Here is a 25,828-nt window from a genome sequence, read left to right as displayed (position 1 = left end):
TTGACGCGACTAATGGATTGACTTGGACCGCCGTATGAGATGGTTTTAACTCGGGCATCATATGATCGATTGGTTGCCTTGAAAATTTAAGACAGATGTGTAAATCGTATTGGCAACAGACAACACCTAGGCCCAACAAGACCACGTTAACGCGGGCCTCACATCGAAAACATCCCCCGTCAGCAAGTCAGAGCCAGCCTGTCTGTACCCGGCGATAAATGCCTACAAGACGTCCCCGTTCCTTCACTACCAGTCCGGGCCGATCATTGTCGCCAAATACTCGGTAAACTCCTTAGATATCCCCATGGCCGCTATTGCGAACGTCCCTTCGCAACCGTATTCGGTTTCCTGCTCGGGATCGTCGGAATGCAGCACGCAGCACGCAGTAAACACCATTAACCAATCACAGCACCGGTCGATCAACTTGGGCATCCTGACCTGCATGTGGATCCATTTCCCACCCAATTCGCTTACATCCGATCTCAAAGCCCCCCTAAAATCGTCACCCACTTTGAGCTCTGCCGGGCGGTACGCGGGACGGGAGCGCGCATGCTCGATATGACAATGGCGCGATCTGGAAAGACGTCGTCCAGGCGCGCTGTGATGAACCCTCATTGCCGTCGTCAACCTCGCCTGCGCCTCCCTCCCCTTTGGAATACATGCGCAAACATACTGGAAGCCTTGAGAACAGACGAAACCTGCGCGCGGAGATTCCCGCAGACCCGCTGCGCAGTTGGCGTTTTCCCATTTCCCAAAGAGGCAGCAACCTATCAAGCTTCCCAATTCCCCCCCAAAAAGCCACAAAGCTCCCCTCCCCCCCGTCTGAAATTATTTGAATAAGACAAGGCTCACCGCCAAACATCCCACCTCACTATCCCTCCCTCACTGCGACCGCTCCCTTCGCTTCCCTTCCCTTTCCTCGTCGTTCATTTCGTTCCACAACCCCGCGCGCTCAGAGCTACGACGGCCCTTCAATGCGCCCCCTTTTCTGAGTTTTCCAATTGACCACACATCCACACACGATGATCGCAGCACCCTGGGACAAGACCTCACCCCGCGAGCAGCTCTTCGTGCTGGTCACCGGCGCAAACAGGTAAAAAACCATACCGCCGCCCCCCTCGTGCTTCTCGCGCTGACGATCCATCCCACTCCAGCGGAGTCGGCCTCGGCATCTGCGAACGCCTCATCGACGAGTTCCTTGCCACTCGGCCCCTTACCGCCCACCTGATCCTCATCCCGACCACCCGCTCCGTCCGCAAGTCCCGTGAGACCATCTCCTCCCTCCGCAACCACCTCCAACGCACCGCCACCTCCTCGCCCGCCCTCCGCTCCCGCGCCGGCTCCTCCTACTACGACCCCGCCGACACCCTAGCCCGCGTCCACCTGCTCTCCACCCAGCTCGACCTGTGCGACCTGCCCTCCGTCTACGCCTGCGCCGCGAACCTCGTCTCCGGCACCATCACCGACCCGACCGACACCAGCGACCCCTCCCCGCAATACAGGATCCCGCGCCTCGACTCCGTCATCTTCAACGCCGGCTTCGGCGGCTGGACCGGCCTTGACTGGACCGGCCTCTTTACCGGCCTCTTCACAAAGGGCCTCGTCTCTATCGTCACCTGGCCCGCCTTCAAGCTCGCTCGCCCCGGCTCCGTCCTCAACCAGCGCCTTGCCCGCTCCGACCTGGTCCCCACAGATTCCCCTGACAACCCCCTCTCCCTCGCCTCCGCCCACGACACCAAGCCCTCGTCCCCCGTGCTCGGCGAGGTCTTTTGCGCAAACGTCTTTGGCCATTACGTCTTCGCCCATGAGCTCCTCCCGCTGCTGAGCCGGGCCACTTCCGAAGAGACCCCCGGCCGCGTCGTCTGGACGAGCAGCATCGAGCCCCAGGCTCGCCACCTGCGCCTCGATGACTTCCAGGGCATCGAGACCGAGGGGCCCTACGAGTCCTCCAAGCGCATCACAGACGTGCTCTCCCTGACTTCCCATCTCCCCGCCACCCAGAGGTTCTCCGAGTCCTACTTCCGGCCCGAAGACCCAGAAGCGGCGAAGGCACTGCCGGTCCGCCCGTCGTTCTATCTCACCCACCCGGGCGTCGTCGCCTCCAACCTGTTCCCCGTCCCCTTCCCCTTCATCCTCTTCTGGGCGTACAAGTTCGTCCTCTACATCGCGCGGTGGCTGGGCTCGCCTTGGCACCCCGTCACGGGCTACAACGGCGCCGCGGCCCCCGTCTGGGTCGCGCTGCAGGACGACGAGACGCTGGCCGAGCTCGACGCGAAGAAGATCAAGTGGGGCTCCGCCACGTCCTTCTCGGGCCGCCAGGACGTCAAGAAGACCGAGGTCGAAGGGTGGGGGTGGGAGGGCGCCGTCGAGGACCGCGACTCCCTGTCGAGGGACCCGGCGACGGGCGCGCTGAGGAAGATGGTCGGGCGGAACCCGGACGCCAGGGACCTGAGTAAGGAGCAGCTGGCCGAGTTCGAGGAGCTCGGCACTAAAATCTGGGCCGAGATGGAGAGGCTGCGGCGCCAGTGGGAGGACTTTCTCAACATCCGCGGGCGGGGCGTCAAGGGATACGAAAACGGCAACGGCAGCAACAGCAAATCCGGCTGATATGGGGGCTTAGAGGTTCTAGTTTCCAGATTCCAGGTTACAGCTCACTGGCCACGGGTCACGGGCGTTTATATTTATTCCCATCCGGGTTGGCAATGGAGCATCGGAAAAAAAGGTGGTGGCACCCCAAAACCTACATCAAAATAATACCTAATCACTTATCATGACACAATTCTCCTCCGGACCAGCATAAACTGTCGGAAAGCTGGGTCCGTCCGTTTGACATATTTGAGACTGTGAAGGATAGCACAGAGGATGACTAGATTGAATTAAGAGCAATTAAGTGTTGTCTTATAGGAACAAATACCGAACTGAGCACATACACTAATTTCATCACGCACGCCATAAACTCCACCCGCTCAGTCATTACACATGGCACACGGCATTCGTCACCGGAGGACAAAGAGATATAGACGCATATTACGAGCTCGTCTGCCGGACCCCCTCCTCGTCGGACCTGACACGCCGGAGGCTGACCTTGTCGCCGCGGCCAAACATACCGAGGAACAGCGGCAGCGGCACGATGACGACGGCGACGACGGCCTGGAAGACGAGGGCGTTCTTCATGTTCCTGGGCGGGTCCGCGGCGTCGCCGGCCTGCAGGGCGTCCGAGATGATGATGAACAGGGCGCCGAGCAGCTGCCCTCCCGCCCAGGCGATGGTGCTCGTGACTTCGGGACTGACGGGGTGGCTCAGCTCGATGAGCAGCTCCAGGGCGACGGGCACGAGCGAAAAAGAAGCAGCGCCGAGTACGGCGAGGACGACGTAGGGTCCCGCGATGCTGCGGGTCTCGGGCATCCAGATGAAGGCGAGGTAGCACAGGCCGATGATGGGGACGGCGACCTTGATGGCCAGCAGGAACTTCTTGGTGCGATCAAGGATGGGCGAGGTGATGGCAGAGGCGACGAGGCCAACGACAATGAGCAGGGCTCCGGCGATGCCGGCCTCCTCGTCAGAGAAGCCGTAGGGGATCATCATCTGGTTCAGCAGGGACGAGATGGAGTTGAAGAACCCGACATACAGGGCATAGGGGATGAGGATGAGCCACAGCTCGAGGGAGCGCGAGACGATGGAGAAGGACTCGCGGATGCCGAGCTTGAGGGTGCGCGACGAGAGCGCGACGGGGGTCGGCGGGCGGGCGGGGATGAAGAAGGCGGGCAGGCAGGCGACGGTGGCAATGATGGAGACGTAGAGAACGCCCGAGGAGACGTCGGCGGGGGAGGTGACCCAGAAGGGGACGATGAGCTGGCCGAGGGCGGCACCGAGCGGGTTCGCGAGCGAGGTCAGGGCCGTGGCGGCGACGCGGCCGCGGTTGGTGAACCACAGGTCCGAGTACCTCGTCGGGGCAGCCAGGACGAAGGGTTGGGCGAGCCCCGTGAGGATCTGGCCGAACATGACGACGGGGTAGCTGCCGCCGGAGCGGGCATGAGAGCCGCCGTAGCGGACCCAATTGCCGATGAGGAGCAGGGCGGCGGCCGTCATGAAGGAGGGCTTGGGCCCGTAGTGGAGGATGCGGATCGTGACGGGGAAGATGGCGACGAAGGCGAAGAGGAAGGCGGTCGAGAGCCAGTTGATGGCGGACTCGGAGACGTTGTAGTAGGCGGCGGCATTGGAGGCGACGGGAGCGAACGTGAGCCACTAAGGAACGACGGACGTGTCAGCTTCTTCTCTCTGCGGTTTTGATTTGTAGAAAGGGAAAGGGGACGAATAGAGACAAAAGCCCATTAAGGGTTGTCCCATTCGTCAGCCTTGTCGAGACGCGCAGAATCGTGGCTTGCGGGCGAGCTGCAGGAACTGCCGAATCGGCAGGGACGTCACATCATCCCGGGGGTTGCTTGAAAGAAAGAAAGAAAAAAAAGAGAGTGTGTGTGCAAGAGACGTTGTCAACTTACATCCCAGGACACGATGATGTTGAGCAGAGTCAACTGGGCCAGACCGAACCAGCGGCGCTTGTAGGTGCGGTACTCGATCGTGGACCCCTCGAGGACGCTGCTATTGTCGTCGGCGGCACCGAGGCCGCGGGGCGCGCCGGCGGCGGGGATGTCACGCGACGCCGACGAGTCGACATCGCGAACGTCGTAGTCATCGTCGCCGAGTTTCCCAAAGCCGGAGCCGGGCGGGGCGTGGTTCGGCATCGGGGCGTCGGCGTCGGCGTCGGTGTGTTGCTTCGCGCGTCCGTTGTCGAGTGAAGCGCTCTTGGCGGCCTCCTTCTTCTCGTCGCCAGCGTTGTCGTCGTGGTTCGCGATGTCGGTATTGTCGGCGGCAACAGCGGTGGTAGAGTTGATGTCGTTGTCTGCGACCGAGACCGCTCGGGTCTGGTCTTTGTGTTTGGGACGGCGGGAAAAGGGCATTTCGTCTAGCGGTGCTAGAGACGAGACACTGGGTCGTGCACCCACCCCCCCTTCTAAGTTCTGAGACGGGGGCTGTGGATTAGCGGGTACGGGAGATTGGCCTAGGCGTTGTCTTGGCGGGGTATCCTGAGTCCTGTTCCTTTTTCCAATTTTGAGAAGCTTCCTGTCCCTCTCGGCGCGAGATCTGTCCCGAGGCGAAGCAAATGCTCACCGACAATGGCCGTTGATAGTGCTTCGGAGACAGCAAGAAACGACCGACCAAAAGGAGGGGGTGATAATGGCTGGCCTGGCCAGGAAGGAAGATGAGAACAGGGAACGCGGGAGGTCAGCTTAAAAAGGGAACGGGAGACGAAGACAAGACAGGCTTCGACAGGGGACGCTGAATGATACCTGCCCAGGGAGGGGAGAGACCCTCATAAGAACTGAACTGGTTGGACTGCATCCGTAGCGAGCTGCATGTGGAATAGAACCTGCCCATCTACTGCTCCAACCGAGACTGCAATAGATCCTACCCACAACCCGTCAGCGTACAAGTATGTTGATTTGAGTACGAATATACACACGTCTGCTGTTGTACAGAGTACTCCATACAACCTATATATCTGTGTGCCTGGCGTCAAACTCTCCATCTTGCGATCCTTGGACCGAACTCCTTCAAGACGGCCAAGCAGTGTACTGTGGACGTACCAGTACCAGGTGAACCCCTAATGCTGTATGGCTGTGTGTACCAAGGGTAACCATGCCATTACCAAGCCATCTCCAGCCCACGTCTGAACGAACCGCTGCAGGAGATAAACTTGGCTGCTGGGACCGTTCCCGTGCAAAGCCCCCAAAACGAAAGCTCTTGCAGACTGCAGTGAGAGTGATCGGGCGACGATTGGCCAGCTGCCGCTCCCGCCTACCTCCCAGGTCGTCCGTCATTCGGAGACGCTTACTTGTGACCTGCCTGCCTACCTGCACGCGACCAATCTCCCTTGGCCGAGGAACCCCCCAGATACTACCTGTCCAAGATAACGTACAAAAAACCCCATAGAGACGCATGGTACGCCCGGAAAGAAGACGGTTGGCCGAGACCTTCTTTTAGGCTTGTCCAGAACGGGCCTCCACTGGCTCAACGGCGAAGCAGCCCACCGAGATGGGGGAGCATTTCCCGTGTGACGGGTCCCCCATTGGTTCGCCTCTCGGCCGACCCATCACATTGGGCCACCTCTCCCGGCCTACGTCTTCCTCTGTTCCTCTCCATACATAGATACACATTCACACATACAACAACTACTAGGCAAGGTAGCCAATGGACATACATACTCGCAGGGAGTGGCAGCTTTCAGACACTGTCCACCCCATCATCGTCCTACTCGATTGGTGCTGTGGCAATGATAGTGTCGATTCGTCTTCCTGCGGCCTGTCCAAGGGCGAATGTATCGGCCAGCCCTTCGAGAAGAGAAAAGAGCCCACCAAAACTCCTACCCGTATCATTGCTTCGTGTTGTTCCTGCTATTGCGGAGCAAACAGCTGCATGAGACTGTTCTGCTCTTCCAGCCACCTTCGTTGCGCCCCTTCTTTCAGCGTCCCATGTGCTTTGCCGTAGACGAGCAGATCAGCTGCATCGCCGCTACATGCCTTGATCCGTGGTCGCGCCACTTGCCTGGCTTATCACCTCTCCCCTATAGGATAGGCAGCTCGCTGGTCACACTCTGTACACGTGCCGAACCGTGGCATTCGTTTGTGCCGGCGCACAATGTTCTACCTTCTTCGGATACCCCCAACTGCGGGGAAGCATGTCTTGCAGAGGACATATCCCTTAACCATCGGTCAATGAATGTCCACATCTTAGTCCCACGGACGGCCTTCTCTGTCTATCTTGGCTCATGGTGTAGACGGGCTTGGAGCAGATAGTGCCAAATTCGTGAGTGAACCCGCCATGGTGGAAAAGCCAGTTGGGTAAGTCATAGAGGAATCTATTGCGGGCGATGCCTATGGTACAAAGGACATATATCGGTACCGCAGGCCCGGCAGCGCTCATTGCTGAGCGGCCCGGCCTGGCGCGTACCTTGGGGTACAGGGTTGGTCCCAAAGGACCGGTGCTAGACGTCGTCTCGTCTCGGCATCTTCTCTCTCGCGGCCACCATCCAGTGAATTAACTGCGCCGATGCCGCTGCCATGGTCTTGGAATCCGTCGATGCCGTCTGTTTGTGTATCAAAGTGCTTCGCTTACTTGAGCTTGGCCCAGAGCTTGGGGGCGGCGCACTGGGTGGCGCAGTGGGCGAGGTGGAAGACTGCAAAAGGTCAACATACATCCTCGACAACCAAGAAAGTCCGCGCCTGCAGGGTTGCGACACAGGCAAGGCGACTCGAGGCAACTTACACTCCTCAACGCAGTCCTCCTTGGCGCCGTCCTCGCTATCGGCGGCCGCCGTAACACGCTCAACGCACTCATCATAGTGGTGCTTGGCCGGTGCGCAGGCCTTGGACTCCTCGCACTCTGTATTCTCATGTCAGTCCTCTGTTGTGCCATGTGCTGATGCCATGAATTCGCGGCTGCCTGGCAATCGGGTCGAGATGACGCCGGAGCGAGCAAACTCTGAGCAAGGCTGTTTAATCCACTCTCTCGCGCGCGCTGCTGGGTCATCGAGCGACCGCCAGCACCGGATATCGCAGATGGCATCGGAGCGTCGGGGTCACGGACCTTTCTCGAGCTGCTCCTTGGGGTCAACGACCTCCTCTTCGTCCTCCTCCTCCTCCTCCTCCTCTTCCTCTTCTTCCTCCTCCTCGGCCTCGGCCTCGGCCTCGGGCTCCTCCTTGGATTCCTCCTTGGGTTCCTCCTCGGTGGGGGTCTCCTCCTCCTGTAAAGTCGTCAGCGAATCGATCCGGGCTTCGCAAATGTCGGGAAAGTGCTGTGGGATGCACCAAGGCCGCGCGGAAGACCGTCGGGCGTTGCGGGGAGCAGCTTCGACGCCTCCCACTGAGCCTCAGGCCATCGTGCAACAATTTGCGCAGCTCACCTTCTCCTCGGCGGCAGGAGCCTCGGCCTCGGCGGTGGCCCACGGCATGGCAGCCTCAGCGAGGTCTGTGATGGTATCCCAGAAACCCATTGTGGCAGAGGTGTGTGCTCTCAATGGCTTGACGTGATGGCGTGAATGATGATGGAAGAAGTCGGGAGCTTTCGGCAGATTGAAGACGAAAACTGGGTGTCTACATCGGATGCTAAGTTATTCCCAATTGGTCGGTTTTGATTGGCTGCTGCGGGAAGACTGGGTGACTAAGCATCATCCAACGTGACCAGGAACGCCAAGGATTTACCGCCCGCTGGCTCACACTTTACTCTGTTTGTACCTGTCTGTCTGTCTGTCTGCAGTCTGCACAAACATACAAATACACTAGGACCGGTGGGAAAGCCCATCCTCTTCTCGCCAAATCACATGAAAGTTTTGTTCCTACGGTCGTGTGCAAGCTCACAAAGCACAGCGTCATATTTGACCGCCCTGGTAGGCGGCGGCCGACGACCGCATAGCCCTATCCCGTCCTCAGTTTCTGGATGCACACTAACGAGCCCCCTTTCAAGACATGCCCGTCATTTCAGCACTGCCATTTCATCGAGAAACACAGAATTCGACAGCCGCTGGTGTGGATGCTATGTATATAAAAAAGTACAGGTGTGGCAAGCCAAAGTCAAGGTATCGATGCAAAAGCGTTATTCATGAGCCGTGACGAATCTCCAACCAAGAAAATACTATGCTCTGTCAGACTCCTCGCGAACGTGGTCTTCGAGCCGCATGCTGAGCGTCTGGGCTTGCGCCTCTTCGTAATCTGGTGGCGGCTCGTCTGGGCGCCGGGTTTGACTGCCGGAGCTGACCGTCCGGCCGACCGATTGCTCCTGTTCCCGCTGGGTTTGCTGTTGCTGTTGCTGTTGCTGTTGCTGTGGTTGTGGTTGTGAAGAAGCACTGCTAGGAGGTCCTCCGCCTTCAGTCGCCTCGTATGCCGGCAGCGGCTCGTCCGGGATGTTGACGGACTGTCCCGTCTCCTGCTGTAGACGTCTGACGTGCTCGAGTCGTTCCTTCAACTCCTCGAACCGCTGCCTGAACTCGCTGTGGCCGCCTTCCTTGAAACTTAGCTTCACCTCAACCCTCGGTATGTCGGCAGGCACGCCGCCTCCAGCAACCGGTACAACGGTGGCGGACCAAAACCATGCGCCGAAGAATGGTGAGCCCACGTACGAGTCGGCGCAGTTCAAAATGGGCGCATGAAACGATTTGAACTCGGGGGTTGGTTTTGCAGGAATGTATATGACCTAGAAGACGGTCGTCAGTCACCGCCCTAGCGCCATGTCACTAAGGGGGGCAGATATGCAATGCTTTGCGTACCCGTTGTGTTGTGATGTATGCTGTGCCATTATCACTCTTGCGTGTAAACGGCGTCCTCCCTTGCTGTAGCGACTTGGGGACCGACAGTTCGAGGCTGACTTTGGCGTTGGACCTGTGTCTGATGTGTTCGTGAGGCAAAGGGTTGATTTCACCAGCCTGGGTAATCATGACCCAACTGTCGCCATGGTCAGAATCTAAACGGGCCTGGGCGAGCTGGCGTTCTCTCTGGACGGTGCGGGCAATGGTAAGGGCATGCTGCTCTTGCAGATATTGGTCCGTCATGATGGACGGGAAGTGTGGGGTGGGAGCCAGCAAGAGAAGCGATCAGGTCAAAGTTAATGGCGGGGGTACCACGGACTTTGACCGGGATGGCTCCGGCGGCGATGGAGGGGCTCGAACAGCGTGGGATGACAGGAAGATGAAGGGAAGGGGGGAGAGGGAGAGAGAGGGAAAGAAAGAGCATAGAAGGAGACGGGACATGGAGGGACGTACTTTATTGACATTTTGGACGGCGAGCAGCTGCAGCGCAGAGCTTCCTAGTTCGTCTCAGCGAGTTGAGGGTTGCGTAGGAGTGGGCGTGGTCGGTAGCGGCAGGGCTTGCAGAGAAGCTTCGGAGATCTGGATGCTTGTGGTGGGGTGGATCCCTGGCAATGGACACAGGCACAGGGGAGGTACTTTGAGGGAAAAGGGCGTCGCGTTCTGGGCAGCGGCGGAGGCGGCGTCGGCGTCGGCGGGTGGTGGTGGTGGTGGTTGTGGTTGTGGTTGTGGTGAGGGCGGCTGCTGCTGTCTGATAGAGGTCGAGACGGGCAAAGAAGAGAGCGACGCTGGCGGAAGGGGGGAAGGATGCAGACAGAGCTGGTAGCGTTAGGGTCAGGTCAAGGTAGATAGAATAGCTGGAGGGCGGATAAGTAAGGGAAGTTAAGGCAAGGCACAATGCGAGGCAAGGCCAGGCAGGTTTGGTATGGTACGGATGAAAGTAGGTAAGAGGACCAAGGTAGTGTACGAGGTCGGCAGGGTTAGGTTAAAGGTACCTTGTGCTTGATCGAGGCAAGGCGCGGCAAGGCCCAAGCAGTGAATGTCGTAGAAGGCAGGCGAACAGGGGAGCGGGCCAGACGGGAGGAGTAAAGTGAGTGAAGAAGTGAGTGAGAGGGAGAGAGAGTCAGAGTCGGAACAGACGTCAACCAAACAGACATCGAGGAAGGGCCAGGTTGCGGCAGCTACTCGGGGCTAGCAGGTCAACGGTGGCTGGGGAAGTTCGGATGCGTAGGGTATAGAGGTGGGGGAGGGGTTCTGTGACAAGCCAGGCAATGGTGTGATAGGACGGGGACAGAACGGGGTGACGGTGGAGGATTTTGTCATCAATCCCAAGTGAGATGGATCATGGCTGTGTAGTAAAACGCGGATAAGGTCGGTCGACCGACAGGACTAAACGAGAGTAAAAGAAGTACTTTCCATCTAGCCTGTAAGTTTGTACGTGTGTTGTTTTTGCTTGCTTGCTGGCTTGGCTGCGTGAGCGGGGGGTCAAATAACTTCGACTGGTGATGGCTGAAGTGCTGAGATCGATGGCGGGGTGGGCGTGTGAGAGAGGCCGTCTCCAAAAAGTCTCCAACTGACCTCTCAACTGTTGTCGCACAGCGTTGCGTTGCGTCGCGTCCTACGTTTTGCGGGCACCTTTGAATTGTGATTGCCGCCAAGGTCTTGGGTATCTTGCACAAGTTGTCCAGCTCTGTTGGTAGCTTCGCTTCGGTACCTTGCGTGCGGGTGAGTGTCTGACTGCTGCGTCGAACTGTTTCGGTGTTTTCTTATAGCAGATGAGCAGGAAACTCGCGAGGTATCTGCTCCCTGCTTCAGATGCCTTGCTACCATCTACGTCTGCTGCTTGCTGCTAGTGCTTGAATCCGCGTGAAGAACGATAAGTCCGGACTGGAGTATCCATTCAGAAGTGCCCCCGTCTTCCTAGACTCTTGTGCATGTACGTAGCGACTCGCAGGTGTGGATTGAGGTGCCAGCGACATGGGCCTTGCTGGTCAGAATTGCTGCAGCCCAGGACCCCAAGTCTGGACGAATGAGCTCGGCGTTTGGCCAGGGTTGGCTGCAGTGGCCCTGTGCTACTACTGCAGCCAATGTAGCCATCTTGGGACCAAGAAGGGAACTCTGTGCGCGTGCATCGGTTCACGCAGTAGCAGCAGCAGCAGGCTTGGGACCAGTCCGTTCAATGCAAATTCCACAGGTTTGCAGAGCTTGAGGCGACGTCGTCCTGCAGTTGGCCCAATCGACGCTGTACTTGATCTGATCCGTTCGAGGTTTACCTGCTAGGCGGCGCAGATGTGGAAAAGGTGTCCAACATGCCCCCTACCTCTTCCTGGGGAGCCTTGCCCCAGCCAGACTCGATCAAGGATCCAGCGACGGGACCATGCCCACAAGCGAAGAGGCCGTTGTTCGTACGCTGCATCAATGGCTGTTTGTGGCTGGCCAGCTGGTGTGTATTTGGTGTTCTTGGTAGTCTACGAATACATACTACTGCTGCTGCTGCTGCTGCACAAAGTTGCGAGTAGCAGTCGTAACTTCAGCCATGACTTTGGACATCTCCTCAAGTCGACCAAGTTGAGGTCCAGAGCCAGACAGACTGGCAGGCAGACAGAGCGACAGCGTGCACTGATGTAGACCAGGGATCTCGAGATAGGCGCGCCGATCATTTTACACCCAATTCGAGCCAGGAACCCTCGTCTTAAAACCAAAGCCTCCTGGGAGCTCTCCCGCCCGGATGGCCTCGGTGAGCCGCCTTCACCTTAGGGACTGCAACGACAATCCTCTAGAGGCTTGCCCGGTTCGTCTCGTCGGTTTTCCCAGCAAGGCAGAAAATGATGACTACGCCGTGTTGTGTTATTTAATGCCTGAAGATGGGCCTGGTTGTCGGTGCTCAGTAACACTGAATTCTTCGACTATCGACGCCCAAGACAACGCAGCGCGCAGCGCGGCATATGCCTCGTTGATTCTTGGACCCCCCTTTTCTTTCCTTTTGCGGAGAGGAGGGTACCAGATGGAGACATTCTGGTCGTTTGTTTGGCTCGTTGCGAGGAAAGGAGGGGAAAAGAAAAAGAAAGAAAAAATGAAAAAGGCGTCTTCCTCGAGTCAGCGGAACTACTCGGGATAGTCGATGTCGCACTTGGCTGTGCAATACACAGTAAATGGTCCAGGCCTAGGCAGTGAGCACTTTGTCATTGATCCCGTTTCCCGTCAAAAGCGGAACGATCTTCAGCGGGACGGGACTTGCCATGCAATCGGGGCGTCCAGCAGCAGGACCTAGGCTCCTCAGTGACCACGGTTGTCCAGGCCCAAGGTCCAAGTTGCGGGCAAGCGCCAGACTTAAGGAGTGCTGTGCCTGTAGGCTTCGAATCGGCGGAGCGGGCTCGGCAACATGCCTGCCCGAATCCCCCTTGCTTGCCAGCGTATCTGGTGTGTACCGCTGGGAACCCGGTAATAAACGGAGATCAGTGCCGGGGGCTCTGTCGGGAGCCAGGGGCATAGAGTGCTCTGGACTGACCATCACCACCACCATCACCCCGAGCCGATTCGCCGTGGGCGGCCGGTGACGAGGGCGCCATGTCATGCCGTTGGAGTGGCCGCCAACTCGCTATCTCGTGGCGCGGCGATTGGTCCTGGTGAATGAGGGGTATTTTCATTGTGAGGCCAGTATTGCACTGACAACGAATAGAAAGGCTTGAATGCCATGACAGTGGGGGCTGGGCGTCGCGGGGAGACAAGACATGATTGCGAGGGTTGATTGTCGCGGCGTCAATGTTTGGAGATGTCCATCGACGGCGCGGGACGTTGTGTCACCTCGATCCATGCTGGCGTTGCCGAGGTTGGGGAGGCAGGCAGTGGTGCAGTGCTGGTGATACATAGGTAGGCACACTTTGTGGTACCCCTTTGCATGAAACGTATGGCAAGGAACATCTTTACCCCTCACCGTCCATCCTACCCTCCCCCTCTCAGGCGCACTTGCTAAAATTCAACGACATTCTGGCCAGCCTACAGCCAGTTAGGTATACAGCAGGAAGGTACCTACCACATACCTCACCTCAACAGGCAGAATATCCGGTCATAATGACCGAGCAGATTGATTATTGCACGGAAGGAACGAAACTTCCGACATCGCCAAGCTCCTTCCGTCGGAGGGACATGTGGACACTTCGCAATCACTTGCACTCTATCGCCACGTGAGGTCACGACAAGACAGACAGATATCGATGCAATGCAGGAAGGAGCGTTGTGGATTGGCCTATCAAGCGCGCACTCCTTCCACCCGAGTCTAGAACCCCCTTCGTTCCCCCCAACATCCGACATCCGATATCCAGTGATTTCTCGCCTTGGCTACGGATACTGACTACCCACCTACTGACCGCCGGTCCGGATCTTCTTGCCATCTCATAGGAACACGCAGACAAGATCCGACGGATCGCTTCTCGGACACTAGCAATCAACCACTTGGTCTGCAACTTGCCAGCTTCTCTGTCTGCTTAAATCCACCTCCTACAAAAGTTCGCGTGGCGCAGGCCATGAGCTGCAGCAGAAGCGAGCGCACACAATGCCATTATCATCACTTTCGAAAAAGCTCTGTTGACCGTGACGGACCATAATATTCGCTCCATCTCTGAAGAACAGTTGGTCAAATGCCACTCTACTCGATATGGATGATGCGCACCAGCATCTCCTGTCTTGCCAAGGTCACCCGACACTGCGACACAACGTGTCCATACGTGAGGGACAATGCTACACATACAATACGGAGAAAATAGGCCAATGGTCAACTGAATCGTTAGTGTAGGTATGGTGGTACACTTCGACGTCTGCACCTCAACTCCACCGGTCTCACCAACATAATCCTGCCTACCTACGATGCACAAAGTAGGTAAAAAAAACCTGCATCAAACTCTTTTGCCGCGTCGTTCCCTAGACCCGGTAAATGGATCGTATGCCTGGGTCGCTACCGTAACTTTCGCACCTTTGAAACGGGGGCCGTTGGCTTCTTCTCCTCTCTCATCGTCTGAGGAACTCAGTCCTGATCTCGGAACAAAGTTGCTGCATCTACCAAAACAACGTGTCTGCAGTCGACAAAGGTTGGAAACACAACTGCCAAGATGGTACCGCATTCTTCCCAACGCACTGCACCGCGCCCACCGCCCGCATGCAGTTCCCCCACTGAGCAACAAACCTCCAACATGCATTCAACCAAAGCAGCCCACGCGTGCTGATCTGGAACACTATCTGATTGGACGCGCGAGTCTTCGGCGGCTGCCGAGCATCCAACATCACCCGAACCCCAGCCATGCCAACGTTCATCCTTCAAAGCCAACGCCAGTAGATGCTGCCATTGCGACTTAAAATCCTTCGCTACGTCTTCACCCTTGAATAATTCCTGACACATCCCAGTCTCTTAGGAGCTGCCCCCTTGACCCGACGTCGCCTCAAGTTTGCCTTCTCGCCTACAACACTTCAGTTCCTTCGTTTATTGATCGCCATGGCCAATGCTGACGACGCCCGGATCGCCGCTCTCCGAGAGTTCACCGCCTGTGACATATCAGATGCACTTGTGAAGCTCAAGGTCCCTGGAGCTGGCTTCCTGCCCGACCTGCAACTTTTGGGCCGACCAAGCGCCGCTGATGCTCCCGTCATCATAGCACCAGCGTCGACGATCCTGTTTGCTCGGAAGGGGGAGATGCTGGATTCGCCCCAGGCCAACATTCCCAAAGACACCCATTGGGCTGACATGACCCAGTCTGGCACCGTCGTCATCATCAGACAGCCTGATGGACAGAAGAATGCCGTCTGCGGGGGCATCATGGCCGTCAGGATGAAAGTTCGCCAAGCGAAGGCGGTGGTCGTCGTGGGCCGTGCCAGGGACCTGGGCGAACTCGCCAGTACGGGCATACCCGTGAGTCGGACCAAACTTGCAAGCCTCCTACCCTGACCGACGGTGACTAAACCAAACCAGATATGGACCAGAGGATTCTCCACCGTTGGCGCAGGTGCAGAGAGTACACCTTGGGCGGTGCAAGTTCCTATCAACGTGGACGGCACGGTCATCAACCCCGGCGATCTTGTCTTCGCCGACCCGGCCAACGGCGTTGTCGCCATCCCCAAGGATAAGATCGACCAGGTCTTGGAGCTCCTCCCCAAGCTGACGGCCGCTGACGACAAGGTTAAGGAGGACGTGCTCAGGGGTGTGAGTGTCCACGACGCCTTCAAGAACCATCGGAACAACCTCTGAACACTCCGCCGATGTTCCCCTGTAAATGTCTCGCGTCGCAGTAGCTCTCGGGTTTGATGAGGAAACGTTGTTTTTATGAGCGAACCAAACGAATTCGGCATTTATATTTTGGCCACAGATGAAGACGAACCACAGCCGCGGCCGAGCCAACGCGTTGCACGCACTCGTTGAGCTTGGCGGTGCCACTGCACAGAGGTTTTGTATCCAAGGTCAATATCTCGTTGCCTGTGACCCTAGATCCAAGGACCTGGATAGAGAGGGGGTGCGCAAGCGTTGGAGCAGTGCAATGCATAGCCCGTTATCTCGCCACTAACCCCCCTCCCCGAGCCCACCTGGCACTCTACAACCACCGATGGCTTTTGGACCATCCCCGTCCTCTTTACAAAGAGAACCCCCCTCCCCCTGGCCCACTCGCGAATCATGCACCGGAACAGCAGCTCATCTGCCGACCAAACGCATCCGCTGGCTGCTATGCCCAGCTCCCCATGCCCCAGGCCCTCCCAGTCCTGAGGAACTCTCAATGTCTCTTTCGTCTCCTTGGGAAGCTCGGAGACGGCTTGTTCGGCATCCGTGCCCCTCGCTCGGCTCGCTGACCACCAAGCCCCCTTTCTTGAACTTACCCAACGACAAGTCTGTCAGATTTCACATTTACTCTTGTCCCTCGAACGAACCCTCTTTTCCCCTCCACAAGTACAAAATGGCTCCCTCGTTGTGAGTGTTATCTCGTGGTACCTATCAATCCCGTCATCTTTCGCTTAGGAGCAAACAGTCATCACACCCACCCACACACAAACGCACATACGGAGAGACACGAAGAACGAAGGGCACGGCACATTGGGAGACGAGGAGAAGGGTAAGGAGGGAGGGGGCGGCGTCGGTTACTAATAACGAGCGGAGCGCACAAAAAAAATGCATTTTCTATGTATGATGATCATCAATTCATAAACGTGCCCTTCATAAGAAGCATTAGGCAGCATGGATGTTGTATAAGCCAGACAATTCTCTCCCCCATAAACCCCCGTCCCCCATGCATGACAATAAGAAAGAGACGCAACGTTTTGGGGGGAAGGAGGTTGGAAAAGACGAAGAGAAGAAAAAGAAAAAACGGTACAAGAACTAGAGAAAAAAACAACAACTCCTTTCCCCTTTCCTTGATCCAACCTAAATTCCGCAAGGCAAGCAGCACCGTTGGTTTCGCGACCACACCCCGTGATAAGCCCGCTCCATCTCAGTCGGAGCAAGGGTGAGACAATAAGACAGAGGAGGGGGGGGAGCGGGGTGTGTGCTTCGCCTGCCTGCGTTGACAATCTTGAGGAAGACACTCTGGCACTGAGGGAGCCCTAGACAACATACGCATCGTCGTCTCCCACATCCTGTTTTCTTTTTCGCGCTTCCTGTAGCAGTGATATACAATTGTCTCTCGGAGAGGGTTGGAGGGCGGGGTGAAGGGGGTATGCTGCTGAGGTCCCAACCGTCTCCGAGAGTGTTTTGACGTTCTCTTCGTCCCCTGTTACTACTGGGTATGTGTAGTATGGTCGCTACCCCTCACGACAACCAAATATCTCTGTCCTGGACCGGCGTGATGCGGTGGTTGTCGAAGCCGAAATCCAGCTTGGGGATCTCAATCTTGGGCGGCGCCTCGGCCTGCTTGGCCTTCTGGGCCGCGTTTGTCGTCTTCGCGGGGCTAGCGCTCCGCGACTCGGGAGGCGGGCCGTATCGCACGTCGCGGGCGTCCCAGCCGTCCTCGGTGGCGGCTGCGACCCAGCACCGCAGGGCCTCGTGAACGCAACCATAGAACTTTTCCTTGCAGAGCCGAAGGCTGCCGCCGAGCACCTTCTCCCAGCCCGAGATTCGCAGGTCGTTGCGCAGGTTGTTGCGCTGCGTCGTCGTGGGCGTGCACGCGATGATGGCGTTCATGAGATCCAGGTGAGAGGCGAGATAGTTGGTCGCGTCCCACTCGACCCCGCCGACGTAGGGCGCTGCCGGCACAGGCGGGCGCTCCGAGGGGAAGTGCCTGTGCATGTAGAGGTACGGATCTTGGGCGCCGTTCGTCATGGTGGTCAGCGGCACGCCGCCCCTGGTCGACATATCGGAGGGTAGCGCAATTACATTAAGGTGGTGCAGGAAGATCCAGAAGACCTCCTTCGTGACGCTGACCACCTCTTTGTTCCAGACGGTGTAGGGGCGTTCTTTTCGCATTTCCAGCACGAAGCCGACGGGTCTCTCTTCTTCTTTGGGCTGGGGATTTCGCAGGAACGAGAGCACCTTTTGAGCACGAGCGATCCGCTCGACGGGAGCGGCTGTTTCGATATATGTGAATAACACTGACGTGATGATGTTGCGTGTAGTAAACTCGCTGGGGCCCTTCTTTTCGGGGTCGAACAGCATGTGGAGGAGTTTGGGGAACAGGTCCTCGTGGATGGAGTGGAGATATTGCAAGGCCAGTGCTGTGGTGCAGAGGGCCTTTAAGCATAACAGGTTCTCGTGGAGAAGGGCATCGTCGTGTTCCTCTCTATTATCTGTTAGCACCGGTCTTGCGCGAACCCAGAAGACGGCAACCTACCTCCACTCGATGGCGAGAATTCGGTTCAACAACCCGACAATCTCCTGCATGCCGCCCTGGCGGATAAAGTCCTCTGTCCAGGAAACGGTCTCGTTGCGCAGAAGCAAACGCAGCTTGTGCAGCTTCCCGACCTCAACCAGTTCCGGTTTCTGCACCTTCCGCAGGTAGGAAACGTAGTCGCCCGGCCCCTGGCCGAACTTGATCTTAGAAAGAATGCCGTTGCTTGCTGTCGAGCCGGCCGATGTTGGTCGCTCGCTCACCACGCTTTCGGAAGACTTGCTTCTGAAGTGGCGGCCGATCGAGCTCCCGTCGCCCTTGGATTTCTTCGTCGGGGAAACAGGCTCCTTCTTGCGCGAAAGAGTGAAGCTTCTTCCGCGGGATCGCTTCGACTGGGTCTCGTCGCGGTCAGAGCCTCCGGTCACTGCGGATGAAGGCTCGTTGCTGTCGGCGGCGCCTGCCTGTTCCTTGGCGGCCATTTCCGCCCAATCTTGTCGGATGAACTCCATCTTGATCGTGTCGGCCAAGCTACGCATCTTGTAGCGTTGATTCTCGGGGATGTTGCGACGGTCGAGCATGGCCTCCAGATGGGTATCGATCTCCTTTGGGTCGATGGCCTTTTCGGAAGAGGCATCCGACCCCTTGGACTTTGTGCTGTGTCCCATGGCGGAAAAGGCTGTAAAGAGCTTCGGCCGTTGCACTTTGCTCTTGATTCTTTCAGAGGCAGAAGGCTCGCGGCCGTCCATCTTGGGTCTGCTGCGTAGATCCGATGTCGATTTGTGCTCGGAGATTGCGGTGGACGGATGGTATGACTTTGGTCTCTGCTTCTTTATCTCGCTCGAGGCATCGCTCCCGTATCGTCCACTGCTCGCGTCGAACGATGCCTTGCCGCGCAGCCCAGTGTTCCCGAGATCCTGGCTGCAGAACTGTGCGTAGATAGGCGGCGCGGGACCCGTCATGTCGGCGCTCGACGTCGAGCTCGGGGGCGTGCGGTTCTCCTTGTCCTTAGCCTGGCGACGCTCCTCCTCCTCCTTCGAGTTCTTGTTGAGGGACATTGTGGATCGGGGCCTCGACAGGAAACCTGCCAGGTTCGTGGTCGACTTCGTCTTCTTGGGCTTCTCGGGAGACACCTCGCGTGATTTGCGGGCCTCCTTGGCCAGGGACTTGAATGACATGTTGCTGAAGGCGGATTTTGTGGGCGAGCGGGATCGGTCGCGGCGGTCGTCTTCTTTTCCGGGCGAACGCAGGATGGGATCCTTTTGAAAGTTGTTGAGCTCCCCCAGGGCCCCCAGGCCTTCGGTACGGAGGGGAGGGGGCGGCATTCTGCCTTCGAGCTGGGCGTATGTGGCCTGGATGTGTTGTGCGGGAGTGGTGGTGATTTGGACGGAGGGCGGCGAGGTGAAGAGCGCAGAGCCCTCGGACTGGTTACGACGATGGATGAAGCTCTTCAGGACCGAGGACCTTGGGCGGCCTCCTCCATTGTTATCTCCTTCGGCGGCGGAGCCCATTGTCGAGGGAAAATGGGGGCGGGAATGTTCGAGACAGGGTTCTGCTGGTTGGGTTGGGGATGAAAACAATGTGTCGGATGGAATGTCGGTTCTCTGGGTGCGATGTTGCTCGAGCAATGAGAACAAACCGGTAATTCCAATACTTTTGTGATGAAATAGAGACGAGAGAGCCCCGGCAGCTGTTTTGGATGCGTTCTCTTGCTGATTATACCATGTTTGGGGGATACAAAGACGGGAGATGGGGAAAAAAGAGGCTGTTGGTAGAGTAAAGCAAGCTAGGGGAGATGGCTCAGAGCCAGACTACGTCCCGTTTGCGAATGTTTTTTCTGTCGTAGCAATAAGAAAGATTGGGGGAAGGTCATCTGGGATGGGATGGGATGGGATGGTCGTGTCGGTGAGCTGAGGTGGTGGTACTGGTACTGGCTTGGGGGGCGGGCGTGGAGATTGTTTACGCTAGCGTGGTTGTCGGGACGACACCGGTGGGTCCTGGCCCCGTTGTGCCGTCACTGCAGTGAGCTAGGTGGCCCCCCATACCCCAATATCTTATCGGTCAACGCGCTTGCAGCTTTCAGAAGTTGGGTTTGTCACTTAGGGTGTTTTTTTTTCTCTTCCTTGGAGGGTGCGGGGCGGGCCGGCAGGAAGTGGGGATCACTCTCCGGCCAACTCGGTCATTGTGCGGAGACTCGGTTTGCAGTGAAGACTTACTACTGCACAGACACTCTGGTCTCTTTTGCTCCTTTTTTGGGCTTGGTTTTCATTGATGTTCTCTTTCATTGTCGTTTGCCCCCGATGCTTCTCTGTGTCGCAACCAACCAACCACATGAAGCAGTCGAGCTTGGCTCTCTCGGATTGAACCGCAACAGTCAGTCCCGGGTTTGCTCATCAATCCCGACGGAAACAACACCAAGCTTAAGGAAACTGTTCTCTATTCTGGGTTGCACCCGTTTCTAGCTTTTCCTGATGCCTCACGTCTAATAGTGTGTCTATTGACTGCCTCGGTCAGTTCTACCCAGCCAGTTCTATCCGACCGATATGGCGACCATGTAGCCGTTCTACGCAGAACCGCCTGCCGTACCTCCTCCCTCCGTGTGTACCCGCCGAAACGCCGAAACGCACAGTCCATATGTCTCTAGTTCCGTTCATTAATGCGCCAGAATTTGCTCTCCAAAAGGCTTCTCCGTCCGAAACCCTCTTCACCAGCTCATCATCCCCTTCGCGCGGTCAAAACCGCCACGCAGCTGCGTCTCGGGCTTGACCAGCTTGCCCTGCAGGACCGTATACCGCACCAGGTTTTCGCAGTCCTCGGGCTTGATCCTCGCCAGCCAGATGCACTGCGCGGCGCCCACGTCCTCCGTCTCGGGCAGCGCCGCCGTCCTCGCCTTAGGCCTCAGCTCATCTTCGGCGGTGACCTTGGCACGTTCCACATTGTCGAGCCCGAAGGCGTCCGGGCGACGGTAGACCATGACGTTGGCACTATACTTGTGCCCGCCAACGTGCGAGATGAAGTAGATGCCCACGCCGCCGGGTCGCTCGTCGTCCAGATCGCGAAACAGGCCCAGAGGCCGCAGGTGGCGCTCCAGCTCTTTGCGCAGCAGCGGCGCCGACTGTCCACAGCGGGCGTCGCGCGTCCTTTGCGAGCAGAGGAGGATGATGGCGCTGTGCGGGCACGGGCGGCGGGAGATCGCGGGGGGTATACTTGGTGCGCCGGAAGGTGTCGGCGCGGGTACGGACGTGGGGAGGGTGAGGGGCGCGAGGGGTGAGGTGTTTGTCGGTGCTTTGTCGACGAACTCGGTGATCAGCTCGGGGACGCGCTGCGGAGTGACGTGGTCGATGATGACGAAGGCGGGGAGGAGGAGGACGGTCGTAGGTTCGGAGTAGTCGCTCGAGTGTGTCGGGGTCGGAATGTTGGAAGCGGACAGCATCAGTTTCTGTATCTCGGTCAGTGTACGGTTTCTCTCTCTCTCGCTCTCTATCTCTGTCTCCACCAAAGACACGACGGGGAACATACTCCATTGCTCGGCGCAGCAGCCTTGCCAACGGCCTCCATTACGCTGCCCTTCTCGTCGGCGACGTCCCTCACCCAGTCGCTCTTGCCCGTCGCAACGAGGGCGTGGGTGCTCCACCCCTTGACGTGGCCATACAGCTCGTCTGTTTCGTCAATGTTGAAGCCCTTGGGGTACTTGACGTGGCAGCTCTCGCAGTCGTGGTCGCAGTCATCGCCGTCGACGGCCGGGTCCGTCTTGGGGAACAGCTCCTGCGCGGGCACGCCGTGGGTGGTGCCGAGGGCGAGCTTCTTGGCGCTGGAGACGAGCGACTTGAACGCGGAGGCCATGATGAGATGTCGGATTTGTGTGCTGGGGAGAGGGAGGGAAATAAACAACAAGAAAACAGGCCGAAATGGAGTATTAGGACAATCGTCTTCTTCAAAGAACAATGCGACGACCCCTCCGCAGAGAAAGGGAAGGAGAGAAACAAAGAAAGGAGGGGCAGCGCGCAGGATAGTAGCAGGTGGCGTAATAGGTACAGAGCAGGTAGTGTAGCTCGGGGAACACGTAGCGTCGTCCGGCCCACCTGTCGGAAAGGTGGCGGGATGGGATGTGGGGTAAACGGGATTTTTGGGGGGGTGAAGGTACCAAGCAATGACGCTCACTCACGCTGGAGTGCTTTTAAGTGCCCGGAGAGGAAAGGGGGGGGAGGTCTAATGTGAGAATGCAACGCCGCACGCAGAGCTCCGTCGGCCGAGCCAATCCTGTCGCTTGCTTTTCCACCCTTGGGTCAATAAATCTAACAAGGCAGGACTCGTTTGCTTTGCTCCCCCAAGTCAGGTCCCGCGCGCTTCCTTATTAAGGGCGTTCTCCAGCTGGCAGCAATACAACTCGTATCACCGAGAGCTCGGTGATCGCGCCTGACCAAAGCCGATTACCGAAACGGGGGGTCCCCAACGACCTATCCGTACGAATATTACTGTACTGTAGAAATCGCCGGCGGCCCGGCTACACTTTCCGGCCCGGGGCCACGCGTGCGAACCGTCGCAAATAGCGTCATTGTCAGCCCGAGACCAACAGCCGGTAAGTTGCATGCTGTATGTACCTGCCAGGGTAGTAGTGTCCGTACAAGGACGGATACAGAAAGGTGAGGTACTAAGACCCTACCACTCTCCACCATCCGGCAGGCCGGAGTTTCGGCGCTCACTTTGAAATCGCCCTCATTGGCCGCGCATTTGCCCCATCAACGATTCGCATTTCCCCCTCTTCATAAGGTTGCTCAACTCGACTCTAGTCAATCCCATGGGCGCTGGCTGATTGGCATACAGAAAAGGAATCCACGTTGAGTGTATTAATCGCTGTCTATACGTACTCGCACTACTCGGAATCACCAGTGCGCCACTCGTCATCCCCATGCAGGAAGACTGCCACTTTCTCTCTTTTCTCCCAAGCTTGCCAAAAGCTTGTCACATCATTGCTGAGATGGATGGTTACGCTACCACCTCATGTGTTCTTCTTGCGCGCCTCGTTGTACTCCTCGTCCTCGCTGTCGTCGGCGCCCAATTCCATCCGGTGGTCGCCGCTCTTTCTCCGGCGCAGCTTCATAGCCTCGCGGATCTTCTTGCTTGCCTCGTCAAACCCTCCGGCAGAGTCCAGCGTCGTGAAACCGCTGATGGGGAACCCGCCAGACCCGAGACCGCCTCCGCTGCTGCTGCTCCTACTCCTCGAGCGCGAAGGAGGCCGGGTGGAGAAGATGCCAACACCGCCAATGTTGCTGTACGACTCGTTGCGAGGCAGGCCGCGGCTCGACTGGTGTGTTGTTCTCCGAGAGATGGACGGCGGCGTCGCCGCCTCGTAGGCGCTCGATGCGTCGCTGTCCCTGCGTGTTGGCGGAGTGCGGGGTCGGGAGTAGCCGTCGGCCTTGTACGGGTCTGCGACCAGACGAGTCTTCTCAAAGTCGGGGAACATCTCGGGGCCGAGGGTGTTGATGAGATCAGTGACCTGGGAGCTGAGATCGGCCCGTTTCGCTCGCAGTTGCTGGATGTTGTAGCTCGAGGCGGGGTTCAGGCAGAGCACCAGCGGCCGTAGGGACTTGAAAATGTCCATGCCAACCTCGCCGAAGCGAAGAGCAGCGAACGTGATGCCCACCATCAGCGGCCACATGACCAGATACGTCGACCACCAAGGCACCCATTCAGGGATGTGGCCCCAGAGATGGTCTTGCCAGACCTTGTACGTAACAACGGCCGAGTAGAAGTGGTACAGCGTTGGCGCCAGGAAGATGGCCACCAAGAGCTTCCAGGTTGCCATGACGTCGCGTCCCTGGATCTTGACCGTCGAGCCGGCCAATGCCTGCTTCGCCTTACGAACGCTGATGGCCTTGGATGCGGCAAAGACGGGGGCAAACAAGATGAGGCCAGGAAGGACGCCAATCAGAAGGACGAGTAGCTTCGTGACTCGGTAAAGCAGCAGGAAGACGACCTTGGGGATTGACATCTTGGCGTACTGGACCTGATGGTCGCGAAGGTTGACGTAGCGAAGCTCTTTGTTGTACTGCTTGACCGACTTGATGACGCCGACTACGCGCGCATCATCCTTGTACTTCTCGTAGCCCATGGCCAGCCTGCGATTCAGCTCGATGACGACAGGGAGAGGCAGCTTCTTCCCGGTAGGATTGTAGAGGCGGCGAGCAGCCTGGAGCATCATCAAGGTATCGTAGTCGGGGGTGGAAACGGTGACGGCGCTCAGTGCCTGGTAGACGCTGTCGAGAAGCTGCCCAATGGCCTCGCGTCTCTGGTTGTTCTTGTACATTTCGACCAAGTGCGGGGGGACATCGAAGGGGGGTCCGAACTCGACGACGGCGCGGCTACGGAACTTGTGGGCGTGGAAGTAGTTCATGCCAACGGGCACGATCTTAAGACCGCAGTCTGGAGATTCGGCGAGGGCGCCGAGAGCCATGATGGCGACGCCGGCCTTCAGGGGCAGCAGTTCGGTGCGGTCATGGCTGCCGCCCTCAGGGAAGATGCCGACGCAGCCACCGGATCTCAGACGGTCAAAGACGGCCTCGTACACTTTGGTCTGGTCGATGTGGGGCGCGAGTTTGTACTTGGTTCCCGAAAAGCCAGGCTTGCATCCCTTGAGGTCCTTGTTGGTGAAGTTGCCGTTGTCGTCAATGTCGTCGCGTCCAGTGAGCTGCTCCAACGGAAGCTTGCCCTTGAACGGGCGCTTGATGCGGATTTCCTCAGGGCCGAGGATCTGTGCGATGTCGACACTGGCGCCAGTCTGCTTTTTGGCAGAGGGCAAGAACAGCATACCGTGGATCTCGCCCTCTCCCTGGCCGAACTTGGTGCCGACGCCGCGGATCAGTGTAGGGTCGTTGATGGGGTCAGGCAGATAAATGAGGCCAGTGCCAGGCTTGGCGGCATCTTGGGCACGTCCGACGGGGACGGAGCCGACCTGGCGCGAACCCCAGCCGATAAAACCGTGTACAGACTTTTGCGCAATGAGGAGGGAGACTCGTCGGCCGGCCTCGTGGCGGAGCGTGCGTTGCAGGATCAGAGCATCGACGAACTGCAGAGATTGCGGTTAGCATGTGACAACGACAGGGGGGTTCATCCAGCTCAGCAAGGGGATGGTGATAAACCGACCTGGTTCGCGTGAGGAGCGGCGACGAAGAGAACAGGCCCCGACTTTGGGACTTTCCAGGAGCCTCGAGGATGGACCTCGCGGAAGAAGAGATCGACCAGCACACCCAAGACCCAGAGGAAAAGGTCGTACTTCCAATTGACCATGGGGTAGAGCTCCTTGGGAGGGGTGGGATTGGACTCGCTCTGCGGCGGCGCGGCGGCCGCCGTGCCAGCGTGATCAGGCATGACGGCTGGGTGCAGGACGATGAAGAGAGGGGGTTTTTGTGCGAAATCGAACAAGTGGTATATAATAAATATACGGGTGGAAGGGAGCTTGTGTGAAAATCTCGCCAGCTAATGCGCCACTCCCTTAGACTTTCATCCTCGGTGGTGTGTGGTGTGCGGTGTGGAACCTTCGGGTACAGCAGGGCGGCGACGGCGGCGGCGGCGATAAGAGCAAAGAGCGCTTGCGAGATGATGGTTCTCCTGCCTGGTATTCACAAGAGACGGGGGGAGAAAGTTTCCGTGAGTAACAGGTAGTGGGGGGAAAAGGAACGAA

At 57.8% G+C, this 25,828-nt stretch overlaps 9 protein-coding genes across 9 annotated transcripts; 2 read left to right on the top strand and 7 right to left on the bottom strand.

The window, feature by feature from the left end:
• Positions 1–1,022: 1,022 nt before the first annotated feature.
• On the top strand, positions 1,023–2,607 carry CH63R_08186 (3-ketosteroid reductase; the record flags this gene model as incomplete). The annotated part of the gene is made up of 2 exons (XM_018303160.1): positions 1,023–1,093; positions 1,155–2,607. The coding sequence occupies 2 exons, from the start codon at positions 1,023–1,025 to the stop codon at positions 2,605–2,607; spliced, it is 1,524 nt and encodes a 507-aa protein (XP_018157938.1).
• Positions 2,608–3,027: 420 nt separating this feature from the next.
• Positions 3,028–4,958, bottom strand: CH63R_08185 (major facilitator superfamily transporter; the record flags this gene model as incomplete). The annotated part of the gene is made up of 2 exons (XM_018303159.1): positions 3,028–4,245; positions 4,500–4,958. 2 exons carry the CDS (start codon positions 4,956–4,958, stop codon positions 3,028–3,030), a joined length of 1,677 nt encoding a protein of 558 aa, XP_018157937.1.
• A 2,211-nt stretch (positions 4,959–7,169) lies between these two features.
• On the bottom strand, positions 7,170–8,050 carry CH63R_08184 (Ubiquinol-cytochrome c reductase complex subunit; the record flags this gene model as incomplete). The annotated part of the gene is made up of 4 exons (XM_018303158.1): positions 7,170–7,234; positions 7,324–7,440; positions 7,645–7,801; positions 7,961–8,050. 4 exons carry the CDS (start codon positions 8,048–8,050, stop codon positions 7,170–7,172), a joined length of 429 nt encoding a protein of 142 aa, XP_018157936.1.
• Positions 8,051–8,688: 638 nt separating this feature from the next.
• CH63R_08183 (WW-domain ligand protein) lies at positions 8,689–9,601 on the bottom strand (the record flags this gene model as incomplete). Its single annotated transcript, XM_018303157.1, has 2 exons — positions 8,689–9,246; positions 9,320–9,601. The coding sequence occupies 2 exons, from the start codon at positions 9,599–9,601 to the stop codon at positions 8,689–8,691; spliced, it is 840 nt and encodes a 279-aa protein (XP_018157935.1).
• Positions 9,602–9,812: 211 nt separating this feature from the next.
• CH63R_08182 (WW-domain ligand protein) lies at positions 9,813–11,893 on the bottom strand (the record flags this gene model as incomplete). Its single annotated transcript, XM_018303156.1, has 5 exons — positions 9,813–10,212; positions 10,934–11,105; positions 11,296–11,471; positions 11,629–11,787; positions 11,838–11,893. 5 exons carry the CDS (start codon positions 11,891–11,893, stop codon positions 9,813–9,815), a joined length of 963 nt encoding a protein of 320 aa, XP_018157934.1.
• Positions 11,894–14,840: 2,947 nt separating this feature from the next.
• On the top strand, positions 14,841–15,590 carry CH63R_08181 (DlpA domain-containing protein; the record flags this gene model as incomplete). The annotated part of the gene is made up of 2 exons (XM_018303155.1): positions 14,841–15,254; positions 15,315–15,590. The coding sequence occupies 2 exons, from the start codon at positions 14,841–14,843 to the stop codon at positions 15,588–15,590; spliced, it is 690 nt and encodes a 229-aa protein (XP_018157933.1).
• Positions 15,591–17,135: 1,545 nt separating this feature from the next.
• Positions 17,136–19,658, bottom strand: CH63R_08180 (GTPase binding protein Rid1; the record flags this gene model as incomplete). Its single annotated transcript, XM_018303154.1, has 2 exons — positions 17,136–18,102; positions 18,154–19,658. The coding sequence occupies 2 exons, from the start codon at positions 19,656–19,658 to the stop codon at positions 17,136–17,138; spliced, it is 2,472 nt and encodes an 823-aa protein (XP_018157932.1).
• Positions 19,659–20,851: 1,193 nt separating this feature from the next.
• Positions 20,852–21,990, bottom strand: CH63R_08179 (Sucrase ferredoxin domain containing protein; the record flags this gene model as incomplete). The annotated part of the gene is made up of 2 exons (XM_018303153.1): positions 20,852–21,586; positions 21,667–21,990. 2 exons carry the CDS (start codon positions 21,988–21,990, stop codon positions 20,852–20,854), a joined length of 1,059 nt encoding a protein of 352 aa, XP_018157931.1.
• A 1,156-nt stretch (positions 21,991–23,146) lies between these two features.
• On the bottom strand, positions 23,147–25,515 carry CH63R_08178 (acyltransferase; the record flags this gene model as incomplete). The annotated part of the gene is made up of 2 exons (XM_018303152.1): positions 23,147–25,213; positions 25,291–25,515. 2 exons carry the CDS (start codon positions 25,513–25,515, stop codon positions 23,147–23,149), a joined length of 2,292 nt encoding a protein of 763 aa, XP_018157930.1.
• Between the last annotated feature and the right edge of the window lie 313 nt (positions 25,516–25,828).

The sequence above is a fragment of the Colletotrichum higginsianum genome, chromosome 5 (genome assembly GCF_001672515.1).
Source record: "Colletotrichum higginsianum IMI 349063 chromosome 5, whole genome shotgun sequence".
Taxonomy (NCBI): Eukaryota; Fungi; Ascomycota; class Sordariomycetes; order Glomerellales; family Glomerellaceae; genus Colletotrichum; species Colletotrichum higginsianum.
Note: the sequence above shows the minus strand (reverse complement) of the source record. Positions and strands in the feature narration are given on the sequence as shown.